Source organism: Diachasma alloeum, unplaced genomic scaffold, assembly GCF_001412515.2.
Source record: "Diachasma alloeum isolate Michigan unplaced genomic scaffold, Dall2.0 Dall_scaffold_00178, whole genome shotgun sequence".
Classification (NCBI taxonomy): Eukaryota; Metazoa; Arthropoda; class Insecta; order Hymenoptera; family Braconidae; genus Diachasma; species Diachasma alloeum.
In genome coordinates, this window is record NW_021680344.1 from 3,144,477 (window position 1) to 3,167,102 (window position 22,626).

At 39.6% G+C, this 22,626-nt stretch overlaps 1 protein-coding gene across 1 annotated transcript in view; it reads right to left on the reverse strand.

Annotated features, from left to right (window-relative positions):
• Positions 1–6,744: 6,744 nt before the first annotated feature.
• The window catches only part of LOC107038767 (lachesin), a 27,997-nt gene continuing 12,115 nt past the window's right edge, over positions 6,745–22,626 (reverse strand). The window contains exons 7-12 of the mRNA XM_015258025.2: positions 14,599–14,727; positions 12,745–12,882; positions 11,483–11,632; positions 9,459–9,527; positions 9,301–9,366; positions 6,745–7,465 (exon numbers count right to left, since the gene is read on the reverse strand). Of these exons, the coding sequence (XP_015113511.2) occupies positions 7,329–7,465; positions 9,301–9,366; positions 9,459–9,527; positions 11,483–11,632; positions 12,745–12,882; positions 14,599–14,727 (689 nt within the window). The 3' untranslated portion in view covers positions 6,745–7,328. The remainder of the gene's footprint in view (positions 7,466–9,300; positions 9,367–9,458; positions 9,528–11,482; positions 11,633–12,744; positions 12,883–14,598; positions 14,728–22,626) is intronic.

The window sequence follows — 22,626 nt, forward strand, 5'->3', positions numbered from 1 at the left end:
GCGCTGAAGTTCGAACAATTATTGAGTATTATTCTTCATTACATCATTCTTCGATAGATTATAAACTTAATTCCATATTTTGTTCTTGCATAATCACTTAATTTTATTAGGTAATATTTCTCAGGACTGAAACGAAAATTCAACTCAAAAGGATTCAGGTCTAATTTGACGACAAACACATGTTGGAAAAATAGAGTGCGAAGTATTTTCTCCCTCTCTAAGTAACATTTACACAAAAATTATTTCAGATTCAAGTTTTAAAATGAAATAAAAAATATTGTGTCAACTTAAAATAGCTAAAAAATATAAATGTTATAAATTCTCCGGAAATAACATAATATTTACCACTCAAAAACCAAAATTAGTATTCATCCCCCGTCTAATTTTCATTATCCCCCAGCACATAACAGTTCAATGGAACAGTAATTACGTTTGATTGTCGTAGTAGTCCGAGAAATATCGAACGTGGCAAATTACCAGGGCATTTCAATAATTAATCATGAATACAGTCAAAACATAATTCAATTAATGAGTGATCCGTGGGGTAGTTCAATGGGTAATTTGTAGTGGGTAAATACGTTGACTTGATGGAAACACGATCATGCCAAATTTTCCGTGATTGGGTTAGTTGTTATGATAAGTTTCATAGGCGCACATGATATTTTTCGTGAGATTCATAAGGACTACAATGAATCCTGAAAATTTCCTCAAAATTTTGCAACAGAATACAATAGGGCAGTTGTCAGCAAACATTTCCTCCCAGAAATAGTCGCTTGAATTTAAGTTATTCATCAGTGGCCTCGACACAAGCCTCTTGCCAGCGTTCAACTACTCCACCGTATACAGCTTCATTTCCTGTTTTCACCCACCGTTTGTCGTGGTTCTGAGCGAGCTAACGGTAATTAAAATCACTTGTCGCGGTTCGGAGTGCTCGGGGGAAGGGCTCTGCTTCGTCCTGCGGTCAGTAGTGTAGCTCAAACTGCCCATACTCTTTAAACACATTGTACTTCTGAAAGGGGTGCCAGTGGAAATGGCCATCGGGAGCGTTTGAACAGCTAATGGAAGGGACTGTTGAGACGAGTAAAAGATGGTTGACCTCATTGACAATTGCTGAAGAGGGGGAATAGTATTTTTTTAGATGATCAGGTGGAATGAAAATAGAGTTTTTTTTTGGGATTCAAAGGTCAAATGGTTTTGAGGGTCAACTGGGAGAGTCGACCCTTACAGTGACTGCTCGTCTTTCGCGTCTGACCTTTAAGTACACTTGAACCTTATGGTCTCTCCCATCATCGCTCCCACTCGACCTTAATGATCTCTCCTTCGTCGCTCTCACTTGACCCTTATGATGATTCCCCTCGTCACTTCCATTTGACACTTATGATCACTCTCCACGGCTCTCCCATTTGACCCTCGAAACAGTTCGATTATTCAAACTGCTGCACCGGTTGTTCCCATTTTCTATTGTAGGGGTTATGAGGGTCTTAATAGTTAAATGATCTTGGGTGTTACACATGAGAGCTGAGTGGAGAGTTTATAAGGGTCAACTGAAGAGACCAACACGATTCATTTGACCCTTGACATCATTTAACCCTCATGATCACACTTCACGTCTCTCCCACTTGACCCTCACGGATGTTTATCGATTCTGATTAATCTATCCATCTCTACCACCACCATTTTTGGGAACTATCAGGGTTTTAAGGCTAAAGTGGTTTCATGCATTATCTCTCCCGTTATCTCTCCCGTTTGATCCTTATGACAATTCTAAAATGTCTTCAAAAAGAAGCAAATGATGCAAAAACACCAATATCCTATTACTTCTTCCTCGAAAAAAGGATTTATGGAGACTGTTACGTCGCTCGCTGCATTTCCCTTACGTGGATTCATCACGTACATACGTTATATATATACACCGTTATATATATATATATCTATATATACGTAGTATATATATATACGTTATTGGAAAAGCAGAACCACAGTCCAGCCGGATAATGCTGATTTCCGTATCCTGTACTGGGGGCCTCGAAGAGAGAAATCGAATTTGCCAAATCCAATGGGCCTCGAAACTTCACGTTGCGCTCCGATATATCGGTATATGGAACTGGGTATACAGCGACACGGGGATGAGTGTGTGTGTGGGGGGGGAGGGGGGGGGGCACGTAGCAACACGAGACCTCGTTGATCGTATCATGTAGGCATGAAGGCGAAGATAAACTGAAAGACGAAAAAGGTATCGCTTGGGATATATCAAGGAAAAAATTTTGTACAATTGTTTATTTAATATCGTTATATATTTCATTTTTTTCGAATTATCTGTCCATTTTTTATGCAATGTAATAATTACAACAAATTTTCATTTAGTATATCTACATCATGAGTACAATGATTCATATGTATGATAATTTTCCACTAATCGCCAAAGTACTATAGACCCATTACAATTTTAATATTTTTTCTGTTTGATTTGACGAGGAGTTAGTCGAATTGGTGTCACTTATTGCATTTGGTCTACACTATTTTGTGAGGGTTAAATGGAAGGGTCAAGCGGCGTCATTGTAAGGGTCAAATGATGCCTCTGCTTGTCTCTTCCATTTGACCCTTAAGATCGTTTGACGCTTAACTCTGCGCACAAGGGTCAGGCGGAACAGACTTGCGCGTTAGTTGGAAGGGTCTAATGGGAGAGACGAACAGAGTGATCGTAAGGTTTAAACAGGAGAGACGGGAGTGTGATCGAAAGGTTCAAACAGTTTATTTGGTTCGTATGAACTGTTTGACCCTTTTGATGACTCTTCCTTGTATCGTCTCTCCCATTTAACTCTCGTGACCCTTTGTGACCTCTCATAAGGTTTAAACGGGAGAGATGGGAGATCCGAAGAATCAAAAAGTCCATTTGGCCCCCATGAACGTTCCGCTTGTCTCTCCCGTTTGACGCTTTGAATTTTATCTCTCTGCTCGTCTATCCCATTTAACCCTTCATCTCCCAAAAAAACCTTGCCATCTCAATATTCATAGCGATGAGTCAAATCGTATAGATCAAATCCTGTGGGTCAATTATCTAAAATCATCTCGAGTCATCCCAAAATGACTAACCCCTTGTTGTCCACTCTTACATTACGATATTTCATGATCAACATAGGATATCGAAGGGCAGTGACCCTCACCACTCTGAAAATCTTCATCAGTCATCGAAAAAATTATACAAATTCTCACATACACTCGATATAGCCTCATTCAGAACCCTTATTAAATAATTATTTGTGTATTTTAACCCTAACTCTGAAAATTATTCGCAATACTTTCGAGAATTTCAATCATCACGAGAGTGTCACACGTCCTTGACCCGAATGATTATCGTCATGAGTGGATTTCCGTGAACCTTATGATCTACTATACATCATCTATACGAAAGCATGATTTTAGGTTTTAGTGATTAGCTCGTCGTAATTACGGGAAATTTTAATTAGGAGTATTGCAATGCAGGTGGAGAAATTATGAATCTTGTGGACTTTATGACTCTTCCAACACTTATGAAGTTCATAAGGAACCTTATTACCCTTATTAATATCATAAGGGTCGAATTTGTAAACCTTATGGCCCATATGTACCCCTTACGAATCTTGTGCACCTTATGAGTCATTCAATCCTTATGAAGCTCATAAAGGCCATAAGGTTCACAACTTTAAGCCTTATGATGTTCATAAGGGTCATAAGGTCCACAGTTTGACCCTTCCGGCCCTTATAAACCTCGTAAGGTTCAAATTTCTGAACCTTACGACCCTCATGACCCTTGTGAACGTAATTTCCCTGTTGTCCGAATATGAAATCTCGTCTGACATATTTTAAATAAACCTTAAATAAATGATAATGGCAAAAATGAAATATTGAAGTCAATCCGATGATGATTGTCAAATCAAAATCATCATAAAAACTAATTGATACTGATTTTCAGCCCTTTTTCACATGCTTTATACAATGAATTCGACGATTCGAATAAATTCACAACATTCAAGACTCATATATATTCATATTTCGACTACTTATTTAATATTTCCAATCACGCCAAAGGTCGATTCCGATAATAATTACAAGGGCTTCAACACTCTGACTAACGAGGAAGGGATAAATGCGTATTTACATAGGCTGGTTGGTTCAATTATATCTCCGTATATACAATTTTCAGTGAAATAATAATTCACTCGTTAAACGACTGGTTTTTCAACAATTTTCCGTATATATTTATCCAATTACTATTCTCTGGGATTATTCATACTCGTCCGTCATCAACAGTCACAATTAAACAGCGAAAGAAACGTGACTACATTTTTATTTATTAAATTTTTTTCACTAGTAACATTTCCACTCTTTGTATAATTACAGAGAGAAAAAGAGAGAATATTCTTCTCGTTTGAGAGGAGTTTTATGTTTAATGACATCACTGAGACTTTTTCGTTTTGCCAATTTATCGTGACAAGAAAAATGGTCTCTTTCTCTGCTGTAATTTCTTCTTGCTCGTTCACCCCAACAAAAATTACTTAATTATTCCTAGGAACGCGTAACAATAGAACGACCAATAATTTTGAAACTCAATTTTTTAAAGACAATTCGCTAAGCAATTACGCACTAGAGGAAATTTCTCAGAGGAGTTGAGGGGAGATAATTGATCTGAAGGGTCAGCTGGAGGAGAGGAGCGAGTGGTCATAAGGGGTATAAGGTTTAAACATGTTCATAAGTATCTTTATGATCTTAAAATGAGAGCGAATACTTTGCAATAACTTGAACGAAGTTATTTGTAAATTAAGAGTATTCATCTTCGTCTGACTTTTATGATCACTTCCCTCCTCTCTCCCGTTCAACCCACGCATGAGAAAAAATTTAAGAGAATAACCTAGTGCTTTCTCTAAGAAGTTGTTAGGTTGCATAATCTCCTATACAAATGGCACAAAAATAGTGATATAAGAGCGATAAGTGGCAGGTTATAACCTGTCATTTATCGTCCGAATATTACATACTATTTTATGTCGGGGCTAAAGTCAAAAGTGCGACAACGTTCAGGGACGAAAGGGGCGAGGTCCCCCCACTGAAGAAAAACCAAATTATCACTGAATGAAAAATAATAATTTGTCAAACCCCATAATCACATGCGAGCTCCATAATGAATTTTATTTGAATGGAAAAGAACTCTCTTCTACAGTTTATTGATAATTTATGATTAAAGAAAAGTCCAACTATTTTAAAGAGGAAAGATTATTTTTGAAATACAATCATCTCATTTTTAACACAATTCACTTTATTTGAACGATAAAAAACTGTCTTTCACAACTTTCACATAATACTTCTTTCAATTTGTTGAACATGATAAACTTTAACAAAAAATACTCTTTGGTCACTAACGACAACGTCAACGGGACTGAACGCCATTGCACATCGCCGCTCTCGTCATGGCGTAGTGCTCGCGATGTTCTGTATTCATGCCACCAGCGCCGCTGGTCGCCTGTTTATGGCCCTAGACGATACTTATCGCATCGCGTAATTGCTTAATGCATAAGGTTAAAATACGCAACTTATTGCACGCAAAACAAAGCAATTAGTCGCACTTTTGACATAACTGTGACATAAACAAAGGAAATTTTGCAATGGAATTTAGTGGAAATTCAATAGAATTTAAAATAGAATTCCTATAAATAAATTTTTTCATGCGTGCCCGTACGAAAATCCTTCGTTTCCCTCGGCTTCCTCTCCCCCCACATTCCCAAAAAAGACTCACACACCGCCAATACCNCCCCCCTCATAGCGTGCGATCCCCGTAATGCCGAGTCCCACCACTTCTAAACCACTTCCGTGTTACGTCAAGCCGTCTCCCGAAACGAGCAACAAACCGACGAGATTTTCTTTTCAAATCACTTGTCGTGACTTCCGGCACTTCGAGACGCACTCCGTCGGCTCTTTCACCAATTTTCATGCATATTTATCCACGACAGTTTCATCCAAAAGTCCATGAGCGCCTGCAATTCCCAAACTCACCCCCACCGTATTTATGCAAGATGGAATAACATAAAATCAGAGCACAAGAAAGACATTAGGTTTTCGTCATATTTATTGTTTTTTTTCATCATATTCTTTTCCCCTCGAAAAAGCCTACTATTGATTCAAACAAGTTCAGTATCCATGCATAATATGAGGTCAAGCAACAACAGTTTTAAAAATATCAGAAAATAAATTCTATTCTTCGAGTTTTTCTTTTTCCTTCCTCAATATCACGGAAAATTATGCGCCCGTTGTTGCATATCCGGGGGGCTGGTCACATTCGTATTTAATGCAATCATTTGAACTTCATATAATTGTGCGTGTGGAATTTCTACGGAAAATATTTCAATGCAGTAAGTTCTGTAGAAAAAGGATTTTATCGATTTCTTCTATAGACTATTTTTCATTAGACTTTTTTAATGGAAAAATAAAAGGCGCAGATAACCTGCGAAATTTTTCAATAGAGTCACTCAAAAACAATTATGTAGAATTCCTATAGAATTCCTGTAGACTTCCTGTAGAAAATCCTATAGAATTTGTATTGCAATTCATATTCAAACATTCCCATAATTTAATAATCATTGAAAAAAAACTTGGAACATATAAGTCGAGGAATTTTGATAGAAAATATCTGAATTAAATAATTTGTGCAGAAGAAGAATTCTATCAATTTTTTCTATAGAGTATTTTTCATTGAACATATCAAATTTTTCAATAAAATAGCCCAAAAAGGAATAGAAACATCAATACAAATCCTAGAGAATTTATCGTTAAGAACCGTCGTCATGATGTCATTAAATCCGAACATAAACGTACCCTCCTACCCACCAGTATGAATCATCAATCATTCCTCGATTAATTTTAAACAACGACGACGGCATTGGGCAAATTCAACCCCTAAGCACTTAGCAATCTACGCAAAATATCTAGTTATTCCCTTAATAATCAATGGTATATATATCTTTCTCTGTATAATCTCATATATATAAATGCTCTCTCATATTTATAATCACTGACATCCTCTCATATGTCACATACTACGGTATAAGCGAGTTTTCCCGCTGTGTTCATGAATTCTTTACATATCCCTTAAATTTTGTACGAAAATAATTTTAGCATGACTGATCGTTGAACAGCGCGATATCAATCCCACACTAAGATGCAAAATAGGAGGATTAAATGATGGATAAGTGGTCACATCGCATCACATTTATGATTTCACCGAGTTGTGGTCACGCATTACGTACCTCAACCTCACGCTCATTGAATACAAACTGGAAGACTCGTCCGTGTCCCAAGAATCACCTTCTTACGGACAGATAGATTAGTGGTACGAGTAGTACAGCTAGTAATAGCTCTGGGTAGATACGTGTCCCAAGGCTTGAGTATTCCCCATCGGTGTGCGGCCTCTTTGTCGAGTCGTAGTCCCTGTCGTAATCTGCAAGCAGAAACAACACACTTGGGCTCGTTTTGTCGACAAATCGCTGTGGAAATCAGTGGTGCTGCACTCTTTTCACACAATGTGAACAGCCAGGGGTGGTGGTCTGACATGCGCGTAAACTGTATCACTGGGGGGTTGAGGGGACGAACATGTGGGGCTGGAGGACGGCTGCTTGTCCCATTTGCGGGTAACGACAGTCTCCAATTTTTGGAGGATGACTAGGGAGAATCTTGCAGGTTTAGACTTATCTCTGTGGAATAATCAATGAAATGTTGACGAAGTTGTCAGGAGCCGGGTGATCACAAGGGGTTGAAGGTTGTCGTTGCAACGAGTGATGGATTATCAATGATTTGCTGTTCTATTCATCTATTGAAGCTTCATTTGATGTCCGTGATGCAACGATATCATCTGCTAGTTATAATCAACATTGGTCTGATGATATTTTCAGGGGAGAAACGTCTGGGGCTGGTTAATGACTACTTGTCCCATTTGAAGGAAACGACAGTCTCCTACTTTTGGAGGATAACTGGAGAGAGTTTGTACGTTTAGGATTATCTCTGCGGAATAATCAATGGAATGTTGACGAAGGTGTTAGGACGAGGGTGAGTAACTACGACTGAGTGATGTTGCAACGAATAATGAATTAGAAATGATTTCCTTTTCTGTTCGTTTATTAATACTTCATGGAATGTCTATGAAAGGCGACGGAAATCAGTGGATGGAGTGATATCTTCTGCTAGTCAAAGTAAACATTTATCTGATTATATTTTTAGGGGACAAACATGGGGGGTTAGAGGATGGCTGTTTGTGTCATTTGAAGGAAACGACAGTCTTCAATTTTTGAAGGATGACTAGGGAGAATCGTACAGGTTTAGACTTATCTCTGTGGAATAATAAATGAAATGTTGATGAAGTTGTCAGGGGGCGGGTGATCACAGGGGGTTGAAGGTTGTCGTTGCAACGAGTGATGGATTATCAATGATTTGCTGTTCTATTCATCTATTGAAGCGTCAGTTGATGTCCGTGATGCAACGATATCATCTGCTAGTCATAATAAACATTGGTCTGATCATATTTTCAGGGGAGAAACGTGTGGGACTGGTTAATGACTACTTGTCCCGTTTGAAGGAAACGACAGTCTCCTGCTTTTGACAACAACTGGGGAGAGCCTTGTAGGTTTAGGATTATCTCTGTGGAATAATGAATGGAATATTAATGAAGGTGTTAGGACGAGGGTGATCGGCTACGGTTGAGGGGTGTTGCAACGAATAGTGAATTAGAAATGATTTCCTTTTCTGTTCATTTATTGATGCTTCATTCAATGTCTATGAAAGGCGATGGAAATCAGTGGATGGAATGATATCTTCTGCTAGTCAAAGTAAACATTTGTGTGATTATATTTTCAGGGGACAAACATGGGGGTTAGAGAATGGCTGTTTGTGTCGTTTGAAGGAAATGACAATCTCCAATTTTTGGAGGATGACTAGAAGAGAAGAGGGTGGAAGAATGTCGTTGCACCGAATCATGAATCATAAACGATTTCCTTGAAAGAAGTTCAATACAAGCCAAAATAAATCCGTGAATGAGCTGGAATTATGTCCGGGCATTTCCGCCAATCACTTAAATTCTCGAAAGAACCTCATGATTACAATTGACACCAAGCGCGTGTCTACGTTCCACATTCATAATTGTTCCAGATCATGATGAAGTAATCCTCGAAATAGTCATGAAAGAGGCTTTTTAAAATGTGTACCACCTCGAAGTATAATAAATTATCTCTGAATGGGACTAATTCCCTACATTTTTAATGGAAATGAAAGCCATTCACTCACCTGCATCACGCCACTCCTCCAGCTCATAGTCATTTGGCCGTTGTCTATGCTTTTTGTTACTTCTCCCTGAAACAAATTTAATCAAACATTCCCATAAATCCTTGGACAGTGAAAAAAAATTAGGCACGATTGAGAAGAAAATGAGAAAAACATGTTACCATTTTTCTTCATCAATGACGTGACATGGTACGTTGCTTGCGTTGTTGTTGTTGATGGAGCTGGAATTTCTGCAACAGATGAGAATACAATCGATACATAACACATTTACCCAGTGAAGTATTGAAAAACAGTTGAAAAGTTTCATTTCCTCCTCGTCTCATCTACCCACTCCTCCCCTACCGCCATTCAACCTCGTTTACTCAAGCATTTCACAAAACGACCGATATTTCCATTTAACGTGAATTATACAAGTTTCAGGAGAAACTTTTAATTGGCTCAACCAAGCGTGTGGCCTCATTATATCTTTATTCATTTATCAAAGTACTTGGTGATGAAGTTACGGACTGTGGTAAATATTTGACAATTATATTAGGACAAGTAGGATATTGCTGATATTTTATTTCGAGTTGCTGTATTTTTCCGTCAACTTTTTAAATCTTTGGGTTGTGGAATGAGGGGCCAACGGGAGAGATGAGTCATCATCACTCGTGGCGCCACTGTCGGATGATGTCATGAGGGTCAGAGTAAGGGCTCTGAGGGTCAGATTAAGGGTCATGAGGTTCAGGATAAAAGTCAGGATGGTTAGATTAAGGGACACAAAGGCCAGATTAAGGATCGAAAGGGTCAGCTTAAGGGTCTAAAAAAGGGCACAAGGGTTAGAGTAAGGGTTTAAATAATGGTCATGGGGGTCAAAAAATAAGGCTCCCCAGCGGCAAAATAATGGTCACGAGGGTTATAATAAAGGTAAGATGTAGGATATAAATAAGAGTCACAAGAGTTCAAATAAGGGTCATTGCGGTCAGAAACTAAGGGTCACATAGGTTAAAATAAGGGTGTCTAGATCTCTCTATATTATAAATATCCAAACCGATTTCTGGTGATGAAAATTTTGTACTCGAAATTAAGATTCCAAAATTAAGGGTCGAAATAAGGGCCACGAGGGTCAGAATAAGAATCGGGGGGGTTATATAGAGATCATATGGGTGTTGGCGAGCGGAGCGAGTAGGGGGTGTAGCCTCCTAGTAAAAAATAATATAATCATCAAATGAATAAATGAATGACGAAGTAGACATATTAGTGCAAACCGATTAAAAGCAATTATGACGTAATTAAATGAAAAGAAAAAAAATTCGAGCATTTATATTATTACGACATTTAGATAAACGGATTATTTTCAACTGTTCACTTGATTAATTTCTTTATTATCCTTTACGTTTATTGAATCTGATCCTGTAATTGGTCGTGTGCTGTTGGGTCTATATGAAATAAAAAAAAAAGAACTGAATGTTGTTTTCCCAAATGACTTCGAGCTCACGTGTATGAAAACCCACAGAAGTCACAGAATGAATCTCAACCCCCTGAACGCTAATTCAAAGAATTCCTTATACACCAGCAATAACATGAAGAATCACATCAACCGAATTCTCGTGCTCGGTCAGGCACTCATTCTCCGGAGCCGTTGGGGGCTGAAGGGTGAGTTAGACCCCGTCTAACCATCTCTCTATTCTACCACAACCCGATAACGCAATCAGTGGGGGAAATTGCTCGTCGGACTTTTAATTCCGACCAATTTATATTCGTCGGTGTACCATCGAGGGGGTGAGGGCTAAAGTGGATGGTCGAAAAAAAAAAATCCGCTGACTCTCCACCCAAAATGGTTAAATATATCAGATTCCCCATGATCATTCACTTCTGGGTAGCAAAAAAAAAAATAACAGACCCCCGAGGGCAATTCAAATTACACCCGTCAAAACGTCAATTTCTTTAGTCAGCCAGCATTATCGTTAATCAATAATATCCCCATTGTTGATACATTGATTGTTTAATCGAGTTGAATGTAATTGTTTCCAGTAGAACTTCATCCTCAACAATCCGTTATAACGTGTATCAGAGGGGGTATGATCCATTGTCCGTCGGACAATTGAACCTTAGTAGCTGACGAGAGGGTGAGGGTGCTATTGATCCATTCAGGTATAACGTAGCTCGGTAATATCGATTACAGTACAGGCATTTGGCTACTCACCGTCTAATTTTATCACACCATCAGTACCACCCAGTGAATTTTGGGCGACGCATTTGTATGAGCCAAAGTCCTTGGGGCTGACATTTCTTATTTTTAGTACCATGAACTTGTTGTAACCGTTGTCGGTATTTAATGCCTCGTACTTGTCACCTGCAATCGAATGGTAATAGTCTGGGCCAGTAAGACCGAAGTTCTTTTGAATTTCTTATTTCGGGGTTGAAAGACATGTTTTAGGACAGTTTATGTGGTGTTAATCTTGAGAATGTACCTGATCAGATCTATGAATTTTTAATCCACTGAGAATATTCTCGGAATTATTGTTGAGGTGTGATTAACCTTCAATCATCGGGACAGGCGATGTATCAATTTGGAATTAATAGAATGCGGAACTGATCAGGTTCATGACGAAACCTGAGTCTTTATAATCCTAAAAATGGATTGGGGACGTGGTACATGTCTAATTGTAAATGATTCATGGAATAACATTATTATGCGAACCTGATCAGGTTATGTGGGCCTCATCAGGTCAGTTCATCGGTCTGTTGATTCAGGTCAAGGTAAAATGCGATACTACTAGACATGGATAGAACCTTATCAGGTCAACGAGTAACATATTGATTACATAAATCCAGTTTACGTTGGCACAGTATATTATATGACCTGATCAGGTTGGTGTAAGATCTGATAAAGTCAATCCGCGGGCTTGCTCGGATCTCGTTGCCAAGAAATGTGAATGTCAAAACTCAGTCGATTTTCTCAGATGCCTATATGACATATGGTCTAATCAGGTTTACATAGCACCTGATCAAATCAGCAAAATGACCTGATCGGGTCAGTAAGAAGGCCTGATCGAACCTCGTGGCAAAAAAATCTGAATTTTAAAACTCAATCAATTTTCTCAGGCGTCAGATAGCATATGATCTGATCAGGTTCGCGCAGGCCTGATTAGGTCCTGCTATGCAGATGAATAGACAATATAACCTAATCAGGTATATAGGCCGATCATCTCATCAGACAATCCCCCAACTGTCAGGCTTGCACCTGATCCTCAATCAGGTCCAGCTTAATTATGACACTAGATACGTCCACCTTTTCATTCACGGTTGCGAATTAATTTCAAGATAATTAAAGTATCTCTGGGTAGTTCTTCTCCACTCACTAAATGCGGTCGTAACCGTCACGATAGTAAAACATCTCTTTCAACAGTACCACATAAAAATGATAATAAATTCTTTTCAGGATTTTGTTAAGTATAAAATTACCAGAGACTATCATGTCACCGGCCTCTGTTGTCCAGTAATTGATGGACGTTGGATAAGCCTCAGTGTGACACTCCAGAACTACATCCTGACCGATGTAAGCACCTTCCAGTTGATTGGGAATGGATAGCATCGGTGGAACTGCAAACAGAAGACCGATATTCTCAAAATAAATCGTGAAATTTGCAATTCATAACACGATGAAAATTCAACGTGATGATTAATTCCTCCGTTAATTATTTAGTCATCCCTAATAAAATCATCATCATAAATTCATCAATTCCAGAATAATGACGAATAAATAATGCATACATGAAAAGAATTCACATCATTAAAAACAAAATCTTAACGGCGGAAGCAAAAATATAAATCGATTCTGATCAACTCGACCTTTAATGTTCCTGAAAGTAATTTCAAACTTTACGAGTTGACGTAAATCATGTTTTACTGCTCGTGGCTCCTCTCTTCGTCTTGCAGTATGCGTACTCACGAGCGATTTCAGTGCGACCGAGAGGGATGAAAAACGCTCAAGAAGGCCGAAGTGAGAGGAAAAAAAGATCCCTCAAGATATTTTTTTTTATGATCATTTGATGTTGCCCTGAGAAAATTCACTCTCCTGGAGAATCCATTGATAATAAAAAACAATAAAGAGAAATGGTGGTAACAGTAACGATAATTACAGTTGACCAATAAAATTGATACGACGGAGACGATTAAAAAAAGGCCATCGTCGAAACGTATGACAATTTTGCAGATCGTTTTTCGGATGAAGCTAGTGGTGAAGTGGGAGAGGAGGGAGAGGGGGGGCAGCGATTTGATAGATTTTATATGTTTTTGTAACAGTGATTCCAGTGGTATTCAATCGTTCGAGGAATGGGGCATCTACCGAATATCTGCCCCCTCCCATCGCCGAACAATTCTGCTTTTCATTCGCTCTCTCTTTCTCGGTCTCATCCAATCTCTATCACCAGCCGGCATTCTATCATTGCATTGGCCTCCTCCCCCCGCCGCTCGTTGATACGTGACTTGAAATCGTAGGAGAGACCATCTCCGTTTCGTGTCATGTCATCCGGCCGATATCGCGGAACAGTAAATCATTCGGGGATGCAGTTTAGTTGAGCTAAACTGACGTCATGGCAATTGAACTTATATTTTCCGAGGGTTGTCACTAATCAGTCTGTGATAGGTCCTTCAGGGCTTTTGTTGCAGATGGATGGCAATTTGGATGAGAAATGGAGACAGATGCGGCGGATAATCCCCGGGAACCTGATTGTTGATCAGGTTTGGATCATTAATGTCATCAATTTTCAATCAATTTTAATTTGAACTGATTTTGTTTATAAAAACCTGATTCAACAACAACACCTGATCGATTTTCCGACCGAGTGCCTGATCAGGTTTCTGTGTGTCCTTCGCATTTGTAGTGTTAAACAGCAAAAATAACCGAACCTGATTTTCGTGACTAGATCAGCCATATGCGCAAAGTTTCTTATAAAGTCTGGTCATAAAAGTCATCGTTTAAGAACCTGATAAATTTTAGCTTGCACGGATTTTTTATCTTTGAGAACTTGACTCAATAACAACACCTGATCGGGTATCCGCCCGAGTACTTGAGCAGGTTTATGAATTTCCTTCGCATTTGTAGTGTTAAAAATTCCGCAGAACCTGATTTTCATGAACATCTGCCTGATCAGGCGCGACAATAGTTATATGGCCCGTCCTCCAAGTTGGCATATATGCCTGATCAGGCACACAAGAAGAGTTTCTGGTCGAGTATGGTCCATATCAGGTCCGTACCTGACCCTGAATCAGACTCACCTAACCCAAATCTCAATAAATCGATACTTCGATACTTACACTGCACCCGAACATCAACTCTAGCGCTAACCGATGGTGGCACTTCATTGCTGGCAATGCAGAGATAAGCGCCCATATGTAGACGACTTATTTTAATTATATGAAGTACCTCTCCATTAACAACACTCACTGAAACATAAAAAAGAATACCATATTAGATATCATTATCTCCATTGAGATATCTGTCCGCGCAAAATGTTAACGTTTGGAGATCGCTTTATCTCGAGGCTAGTTCTTCCTTTTTTCCCATGTTCTGCACTTATAAAAAAAGCCTTTGAGTTCATATCCCTCATAACGACTCTCAATAAAATATTTTCCTTCCATCGTTTGGCGTACACTCGCGTGCCACTCGAGAACAGCAATACTGTGGGGCTATCCCCTCTCAGAAGACATCACGGAGTTTGGGGCGACATTCGTTGAGTTGGAAATGTCGCGGTATGCTGGAGTCGTAAAATGGCACGACACAGCCGACTTTCCAAGACGTAAAAATGTTACGTGAATGCGGTGAGTAAAGGTAGCCGGAAAGATAGCGGAGAGAATGAAAAAAATGAGGGAGAAAATTCAAGGAAGGGGTGGAGAGAGGGGGGTGGATGGAAAATGGAGGATGTCCAGTAAAGTTTGTTACTTCACAGAATTAAACGCTTTCTCGGTTAAATGCTGGAGCTATACAATGAGAAGTACTTCGTTTTCTCCGCGATGAAAAGAAGGACACCGCGTGATTCTGATGAGAACAACCATTTAGCTGGTGCTCGTTATTTTCCCTTCTTTTCTATTTTCCTTTTTTTTCATGTTTTTTAAAACTCATTTCACTACCCAACTTTTTACCTGTCCCTGTGCATCTTGAATTTAGAGGGCGGATTGAAAAAAAAGGCTGAGGAGTATTCTGTCTTGACAGCTGATGGGTTTCGCAGTGAAGTAGTGTGAATTATGGACGCTAGGGACGTTGGTAGCGGGAGAAATGGCCCTCTGATCTAGTTTGGAGTCATGAGGGTTAAGTGCAGGCCATGAAAAGGGTCATCAGGGTCAATCATGATGATAAATTTGAATTTCCCGCCAAAATTCAGTCGTCCGATGAGTATTCCCCTTCAAAAGGACTTCCCCTCTCGGTCTTCTTCATAATGGGATTTTTTACTTTCTATTTTCTTCCCGGTTTTCTTCACGTACTTTACAACTCCTCCTCGTAAAACTCATTTCAGTACTGAACTTTTTACCTGTCCCTGTGCATCTTAAATTTAGAGGGCGGATTGTAAAAGGAGGTTGGGGAGTATTCTGTCTTGACAGCTGATGGGTTTCGCAGTGAAGTAGAGTGAATTTATGAGCACTAGGGGCCTTGGAAGCAGGAGAAATGGACCTCTGATCTAGGCTGGAGTCATGAGGGTCCAGTGAAGGCCATAGGAAAAGTCATAAGAGTCAATCAGAATCATAAATTTGAATTTTCCGTCAAAATTCAGTCGTCCGATGAGTCTTCTCCTTCAATACGACTTCCGCTCTTGGTCTTCTTCATAATAGGATTTCTTACTTTCGATTTTCTTCTCGGTTTTCTTCATGCTCTTTACAACTCCCCCTCGTAAAACTCATTTCACTACCCAACTTTTTAGCTGTCCCCGTGCATCTTGAATTTAGAGGGTGGATTGTAAAAGGAGGCTGGAGAGTATTCTGTCTTGACAGCTGATGGGTTTTGCAGTGAAGTAGTGTGCATTTACGGGTGCTAGGGGCGCTGGTAGCGGGGCAAACGGAGCTCTGATCTTGACAGGAGTCATAAGCGTCATCATATCAATCATAAGAGTCAAACATCATCATCAATTTGAATTTCCCGCCGAAATTCAGTCGTCCGATGAGTGCTGCCCTTCAATACGATAGCCCCTGTCTATGTTTGCCATCATAACAGGATTTATCGGCAATTACAAAATTGCGAAAAAAATAAAATAAGGGTCATAAAATTGTGGGCAATTTTATGGGAGGATGAGGGCACCTGGAGAGACATTTATATCTGGAGACTGTGCAGACAGAAAGAGGGAGTAAGAAATGTTCATTGGATACGGTACAACAAAGAGCACTTTGCCTTTCGTCTTCTCTAAAATCCGTTTGCATCGCGATAGTCTTTCTTCAGTCTGATCCCACCCACCAAGTAGACGTGACAGGTTGTGTTTCGTGGAATCATAAAGAGAACTGAAAATAGAAATGGTAAAAAAAGCAACTCAAGAAATTCTCAGGAAATACGAGCCGTTTTATATTTCTATTGAAGGCATTTTTTATTGCGTCCTGTGACACAAAACTGTATATAACCCAGCAATAATTCTAAGTGAAACAGCTCTTTACGTCGATGTTTTAGTGCACATTATTGCTGGGTGTGTTTTTTTTAATATCGGGAAAAAAATAGAGTGACAGAAATAAGAAAAGCTGACAGGATGGGGGAACAAAGGAGGGTTAGGAAGTTCGACGTGAAATTATTGATGAGGCCACCACATACGCCTCCTTCTCTTTTTCGCCATGGTATGGAGTCGAGCCGCTCTCACTCTGTTATCCACGTTCAAACAGGTCTATTGTTTTACAAACACAATGCATGCAGTATATTATAATACGGCTGAATTTCCAGTTTGGCATGGATATAACCACTTCAAAACAGCCTTGCCGAGTTTTAATCAAGTGCCCCCGTAGGATTTATATCCTAATTATTTCGTTTGGTCAATGAAGAGGGACTATTCATACTGGGAATTTCATCCGAATTGAGAGGAATTCTTGAGGTCACGTGACCCGAACACTTTGACCCTTATAATTCGATCCATACATCTATCCTCAGTCTTTTCTGTAATAGTCAGAGAATCCCTTGGTGAAGGAAACGCAGAAGAACGCGCCTTGGAGAGGAATACTCATGTAGCAATGAAGTTTTGGCGGGAAATTCCAATTTATTTGAAGTAGTTTGTGAGTAATCATTGAAATTACGTGATGACATTGATGAAGGAGTGACAAGAAGGCTCAGAAGCGTCATAAGGTTTATAAAATTCGTGAGTATCGTAAGGGCCAAATCTTATGGGATGAGTATAGGAATCTCAGGATCTTTAATTCTTAATCGATTTTTATGACTTTTATGACCCTTATGAGTTGAACTTTTTGACCCTTATGATTCGAGCCATACACCTGCCCTTGTCTTCCGCTGAAACAATCAATGAATCTCGTTATACTCATGTAGTGACGAAGTTTCAGCGGGGAATTTAAATTTTTTTTAAGTACTTTGTGACTAATCACTAAAATCAGGTGATGATATTCATAAAGGAGTCACAAGAAGGCTCCTTTATGAATATCAGAAGGAAGGAAAGGTCATAAAGTTTATAAGATTCGTGAGTATCGTAAGGGCCAAACCTCACGGGATGAATATAAAATCTCGTAATGTTTAATACTTATTTTATCTTCATGATTTTTTCATGACCTTTATGACCCTTGCAGGTCGAAGTTCGAAGTCTTTGATCCTTATGATTCAATCCGCATACCCGCCCTCATACCCTACTGCAATAGTCATTGAAGTCCGTTACGAAGGAAGAACGCGCCTTGAAGGGAAACACGCATGTAGCGGCTAAATTTTGGCGGGAAATTCAAATTCAATTAAAGTAGTCTGTGAGTAATCTCTGATATCCATGAGGGTCACAACAAATCTTAAGGTTCACGAATTTGTAAGTATCGTGCAGGTCACATAAGGGTTGAACCAAATGATGAAAAATATATGAATTTTCTGATATTCAACCCTTATTTGACCATCACAACATAGTTCGAAAGCCATGAAAACCCAATTTGCCAGGCCCCAGTCGATTTCCATCTTTCTATATCCTCATTTCGTTTGTGCAAACCCAGAAAAACGATTTCCTGTTTCATGGAAAACCTTTTGCGTCCACCTAAGCCATCTCGAATCTCGCTCCTTTCAATTTCCCTTTCCATCCCCTGGCAATCGTCTGTGGTACATTTCTCGGGCTGTATCAGAGTCCGGCATCGGTTTTTCACCCAAACGGAGGTGAAATAAAAAGCTAGTGAAGTTGGATATGGTGGCTCTCGATTTTCCGGTGTTGCGGGGGCGGTGTTATTTCACTCCTCTCTCCGTGTGGCATTACGTACGGACACAAGACAAGGGGATTAACGTGTCTTGATTACCGACAGGCGTGTCCAACTGATGCCGGGACGATATTATCCCCAATACGGTTTTCTCACTCCTTTTTTTCCGTTAAAACAACCTAAAGTGGGGACGGGGGGAAATAGAGTGACAATGGGGGATAAGGCGAGTTAAGACGTCTACACGTGTAAGGAATGTGGAAAAACGAGAATAAGTGGAGTGAGGTTGGCGAGAGAGCCAATAGTTTTTCCCCGAGCTCATGCGAAACTCGGAGATCCAGCACAATACACGTGGGTGTGAGTGGGTGGGTCGTGTCGATGGTTTCATTCAGGTTGAAATGTGTGCTACTTTCTCGAAAGCAATGTCCTGCATCCTAGGAATTATGTGACTGGTGGATACTCGTTACTTATATACTGTAGTATCGCACAGAGCGTTGGAGAATAGTGTCCGACGGAAATGTAGCTGAGAGGAAAATGGAAGACAGCTTTGCGATGTTTGAGAATGTAAGCGATTACGTGGCATCACGGGTCTGACCGCGAATTATAGCGATGGTGGGGCTACATGGGCTGTGTGAACAGATGGACCTCTCGTTCAGGTATGGATTATGAGGTTCATGAGGGTCATGAGGGTGAATATATACATTCTATGATGTTGGATCCGTTTGCAACTCTTACGAATCTGATGAACTTTTTGAGCCTTCTCGTGACCCTTACGAACATCATGAGGGTTTTCCAAGAAAAGTTGATCCAGAAAATTTTCCGAATCCTCAGTATTGGCATTTAACTGAAGTAATTTGGAGTTATGAAAGATTAGTGAGTGGTAGGACAAAATGGACTGAACGAAAAAACGGATCCTCGATTCAGGTACGTGTTGTGAGGTTCATAAAGGTCATAAAGGTCATGAAACAAGTGAGAATTGAGAATTGAAGGGTCATTAAAATGGCATAAATGTATTGATCACATGATTTATGACGTTTATGTGACCCTTCTGAACCTTCTCGTGACCCTTACGAACCTCATGAGAGTTTCCAAAAAAGGTTGATTTCCAGGGATTTTTCCAAGCTGATAAATATTGTCGATTAACTGAAGTAATCTGGAGTTATGAACAATTAGTGAGTGATAGGACAAAATTGACTGCAAGAGAAAATGGATCCTCGATTCAGATACGTGTTGTGAGGTTCATAAGGATGATAAAGGTCATGAAACCGTCATAAAAATTGCGTAAGGGTTATCAAAGTGGGATAAATGTATTGATCACATGATGCCTGACCCTCATGTGACCCTTCTGAACCATCTCTTGACCCTTACGAACCTCATAAGGGTTTCCGAGAAAAATTTATCCAGGGAGGGACTCTAACTTAATCAACATTGTCGTTCACCTGAAGTAATTACTCTCTTGAATATTTTTATTGTACATTCCTTTCAGCGTATTTAATTAAAAACACACCTCAATTGATCACAATTACCAAAATAGACTAACGACAATTAAGTTATCCCCCTGTAGTGTCAAGTCGAATGAAAATAGATTTATGCACTGGGGTTACTGAATAGCCCCGTGAAAATGTGCGAAGAGAACGTGTGGGGCAGCACCAGCCGCAGCCCTCCACACGGATAGTTCCATCAATTATATCGTTACGCGTTACATTCACCGGCGAAATTCAGTTCAGATGGTAAACACTTAGAATGTAATTATCGAGGGGATAGGTGATATCGGACGAAAACGTGGAAACGGTAGTCAAAATGGGCTGGAGGGAGGAAAGACTTCAGTCAATCAATTTCCATTCACAATTGATCGTTTTCCGTAATGACTCGAATTTCAGGGGCTACTATCGCGGGCATCGGGAATTTTATCAGTAGCCTGTATTTCCGAGGATATGGTGAGGGTCATTATATAGGTATTACGTGGTCAGATTCACGGGGAACTGAATATTCTTTCTAAAAATATTTTGTGTCATATATTATATATCACGTATCAACCCGTCCTCGTGACCTATACGAGGCAACTATTAAACATCGAAATATAATACATGAAAAAAAAATTCTTTTTCATTTGTTCGGTTTTTTTTTCAACCTTATATTCTGACTCATCTGCTGACTTTATTTTCGGTCTTCTGTATGACCCTTATATTCTGACCCTTGTGACCCTTTCACTTTTCCCCAGAATTTTCAATTGTCAGAAGTTGAAGATGATTTCTTTCAAGGGTCAGGAGTTTGATGAAGATCAGAAAATCCGCAAGGGTCACAAAGCCCTTAAAGGTCATGAAGATCCCCAAGTAAAACAAAATATATAAAACATAACTTTCACCCATTTCCACGAATCCACAACCATAAATTTATCCCCACCTCGGAAAAATCTAAATATTCCTGTTATGTGATACATTCCGTTATCGATACACCGAATAAGAATTGTTTTCTCCCGGGGGCATGTCAATGCAAAGTTATCTCCGGGCTGCATGTGAGCATCGAAGTTCCATAGATGTCCCGGGGGTTTACAGATGTCAGAGAGCAAGTGAGAAAGAATGAGAAGTGTTGCTCAACAGATATTCATTCCCGTCCGCCACTATCTCTTCAAAGATTTAATATGATTTTCCAGGGAATTATGACCCTGGGAAATCATCGATAGCTCTAAAATTAATGGAACGAGTGTGAGAACTATCGGAGCCTTAATCATGAAAAAGGCCATCAACTAATGCATTAACGTACGAGCTCAACCCGACGTATTTCAATATCATTATCCACCCGGTATCTGATAGTCTCCAGGCACCTTGGAAAAATCTGGTTTAGTTCAACCTTCTCATTTTCCTGTCTTTCCTCTTGAGCCTTGGGCTGCATTATCCAACGCTAGCTGGAAAATTGAGAGGAATAGTGCTGGGAGAAATGTAAAAAGGCGATGTGAGGTGGAAATAAAAAGGATCTTGGTAAAATCGAAAAACGTACGTGTGTGAATCAGGGAGAGTGGGAATTGGTGAGAGCTGAATGAGTTGGCGAGAAAGTTGAGTGTCTTGGTCAAATCGAATTCATCTGAGGCATCGAGCTGAGACTTGTGTTTATTTTGGATTAAATTCACTTGATTCAACAAATACGACTGAAAAGTTTCTGATGTCAAAGTTATTTTTTTTTTTATCAAAAGTATCTTTCGATAATCTAAATCTCAATCTAAAATCAATGAAAAATCGTTATTTACCGAAATATCCAGCGATGTTAAGGACACAAAAAATGTAAAAAATATCAACATCATCATAATCGGTCGATGGTTAGCGCCAATGTCCTTCACAACCTGTCATACTAATTCAAAATCAAAACAAAAATAAACTCAGTTTCTCAAATTTTAAATGAGAGATTTGTAAAACTCATAATAACTCATAATCCATGCCTGAATTGGTGGTCCATTATTCACCGCTGTTCATTTTGCCCCGCGATCGCCGCAAAATAGACGCGTAAAGAAAAAAATCACTTGAGAGATTTTTTTAATTCTCTTTCATGTAGGTTTGACCAATTAACAAGCTCGAGTGATTGCCGAAATTTCCATTGTCACCGCTGGTAGGCACCCGAAAAAGGGGTGAAAAAACTAAAAATGTCTGCGAGCATTGACCTACACCCACCTGGGTATTTCAAATATGCAGATAGGTCCATGGGGACAGTGAACGTCAGCATTGAACGATTGGATGCGTAGAGTTACAAAGCTCGGGTAACGAACGAAATACTTCGTGTTACCCCCGATTTACCCAGGGTACGTCATTCACTATTCATCTGGTGCATTATCGGTCCACGTTATCGAATCCTCCCTCCACTGGGTCTATAGCCACTAGTTTTCCACGCTTGAGGGATGGGGAGGGATGAACGCAACGGTTTATCGTGACTATTATGGTCGATTGGGCCTGGTACTGGGTGGCAACTTGTGTATGGGTTATGACTGGGGGACGGGAGGGC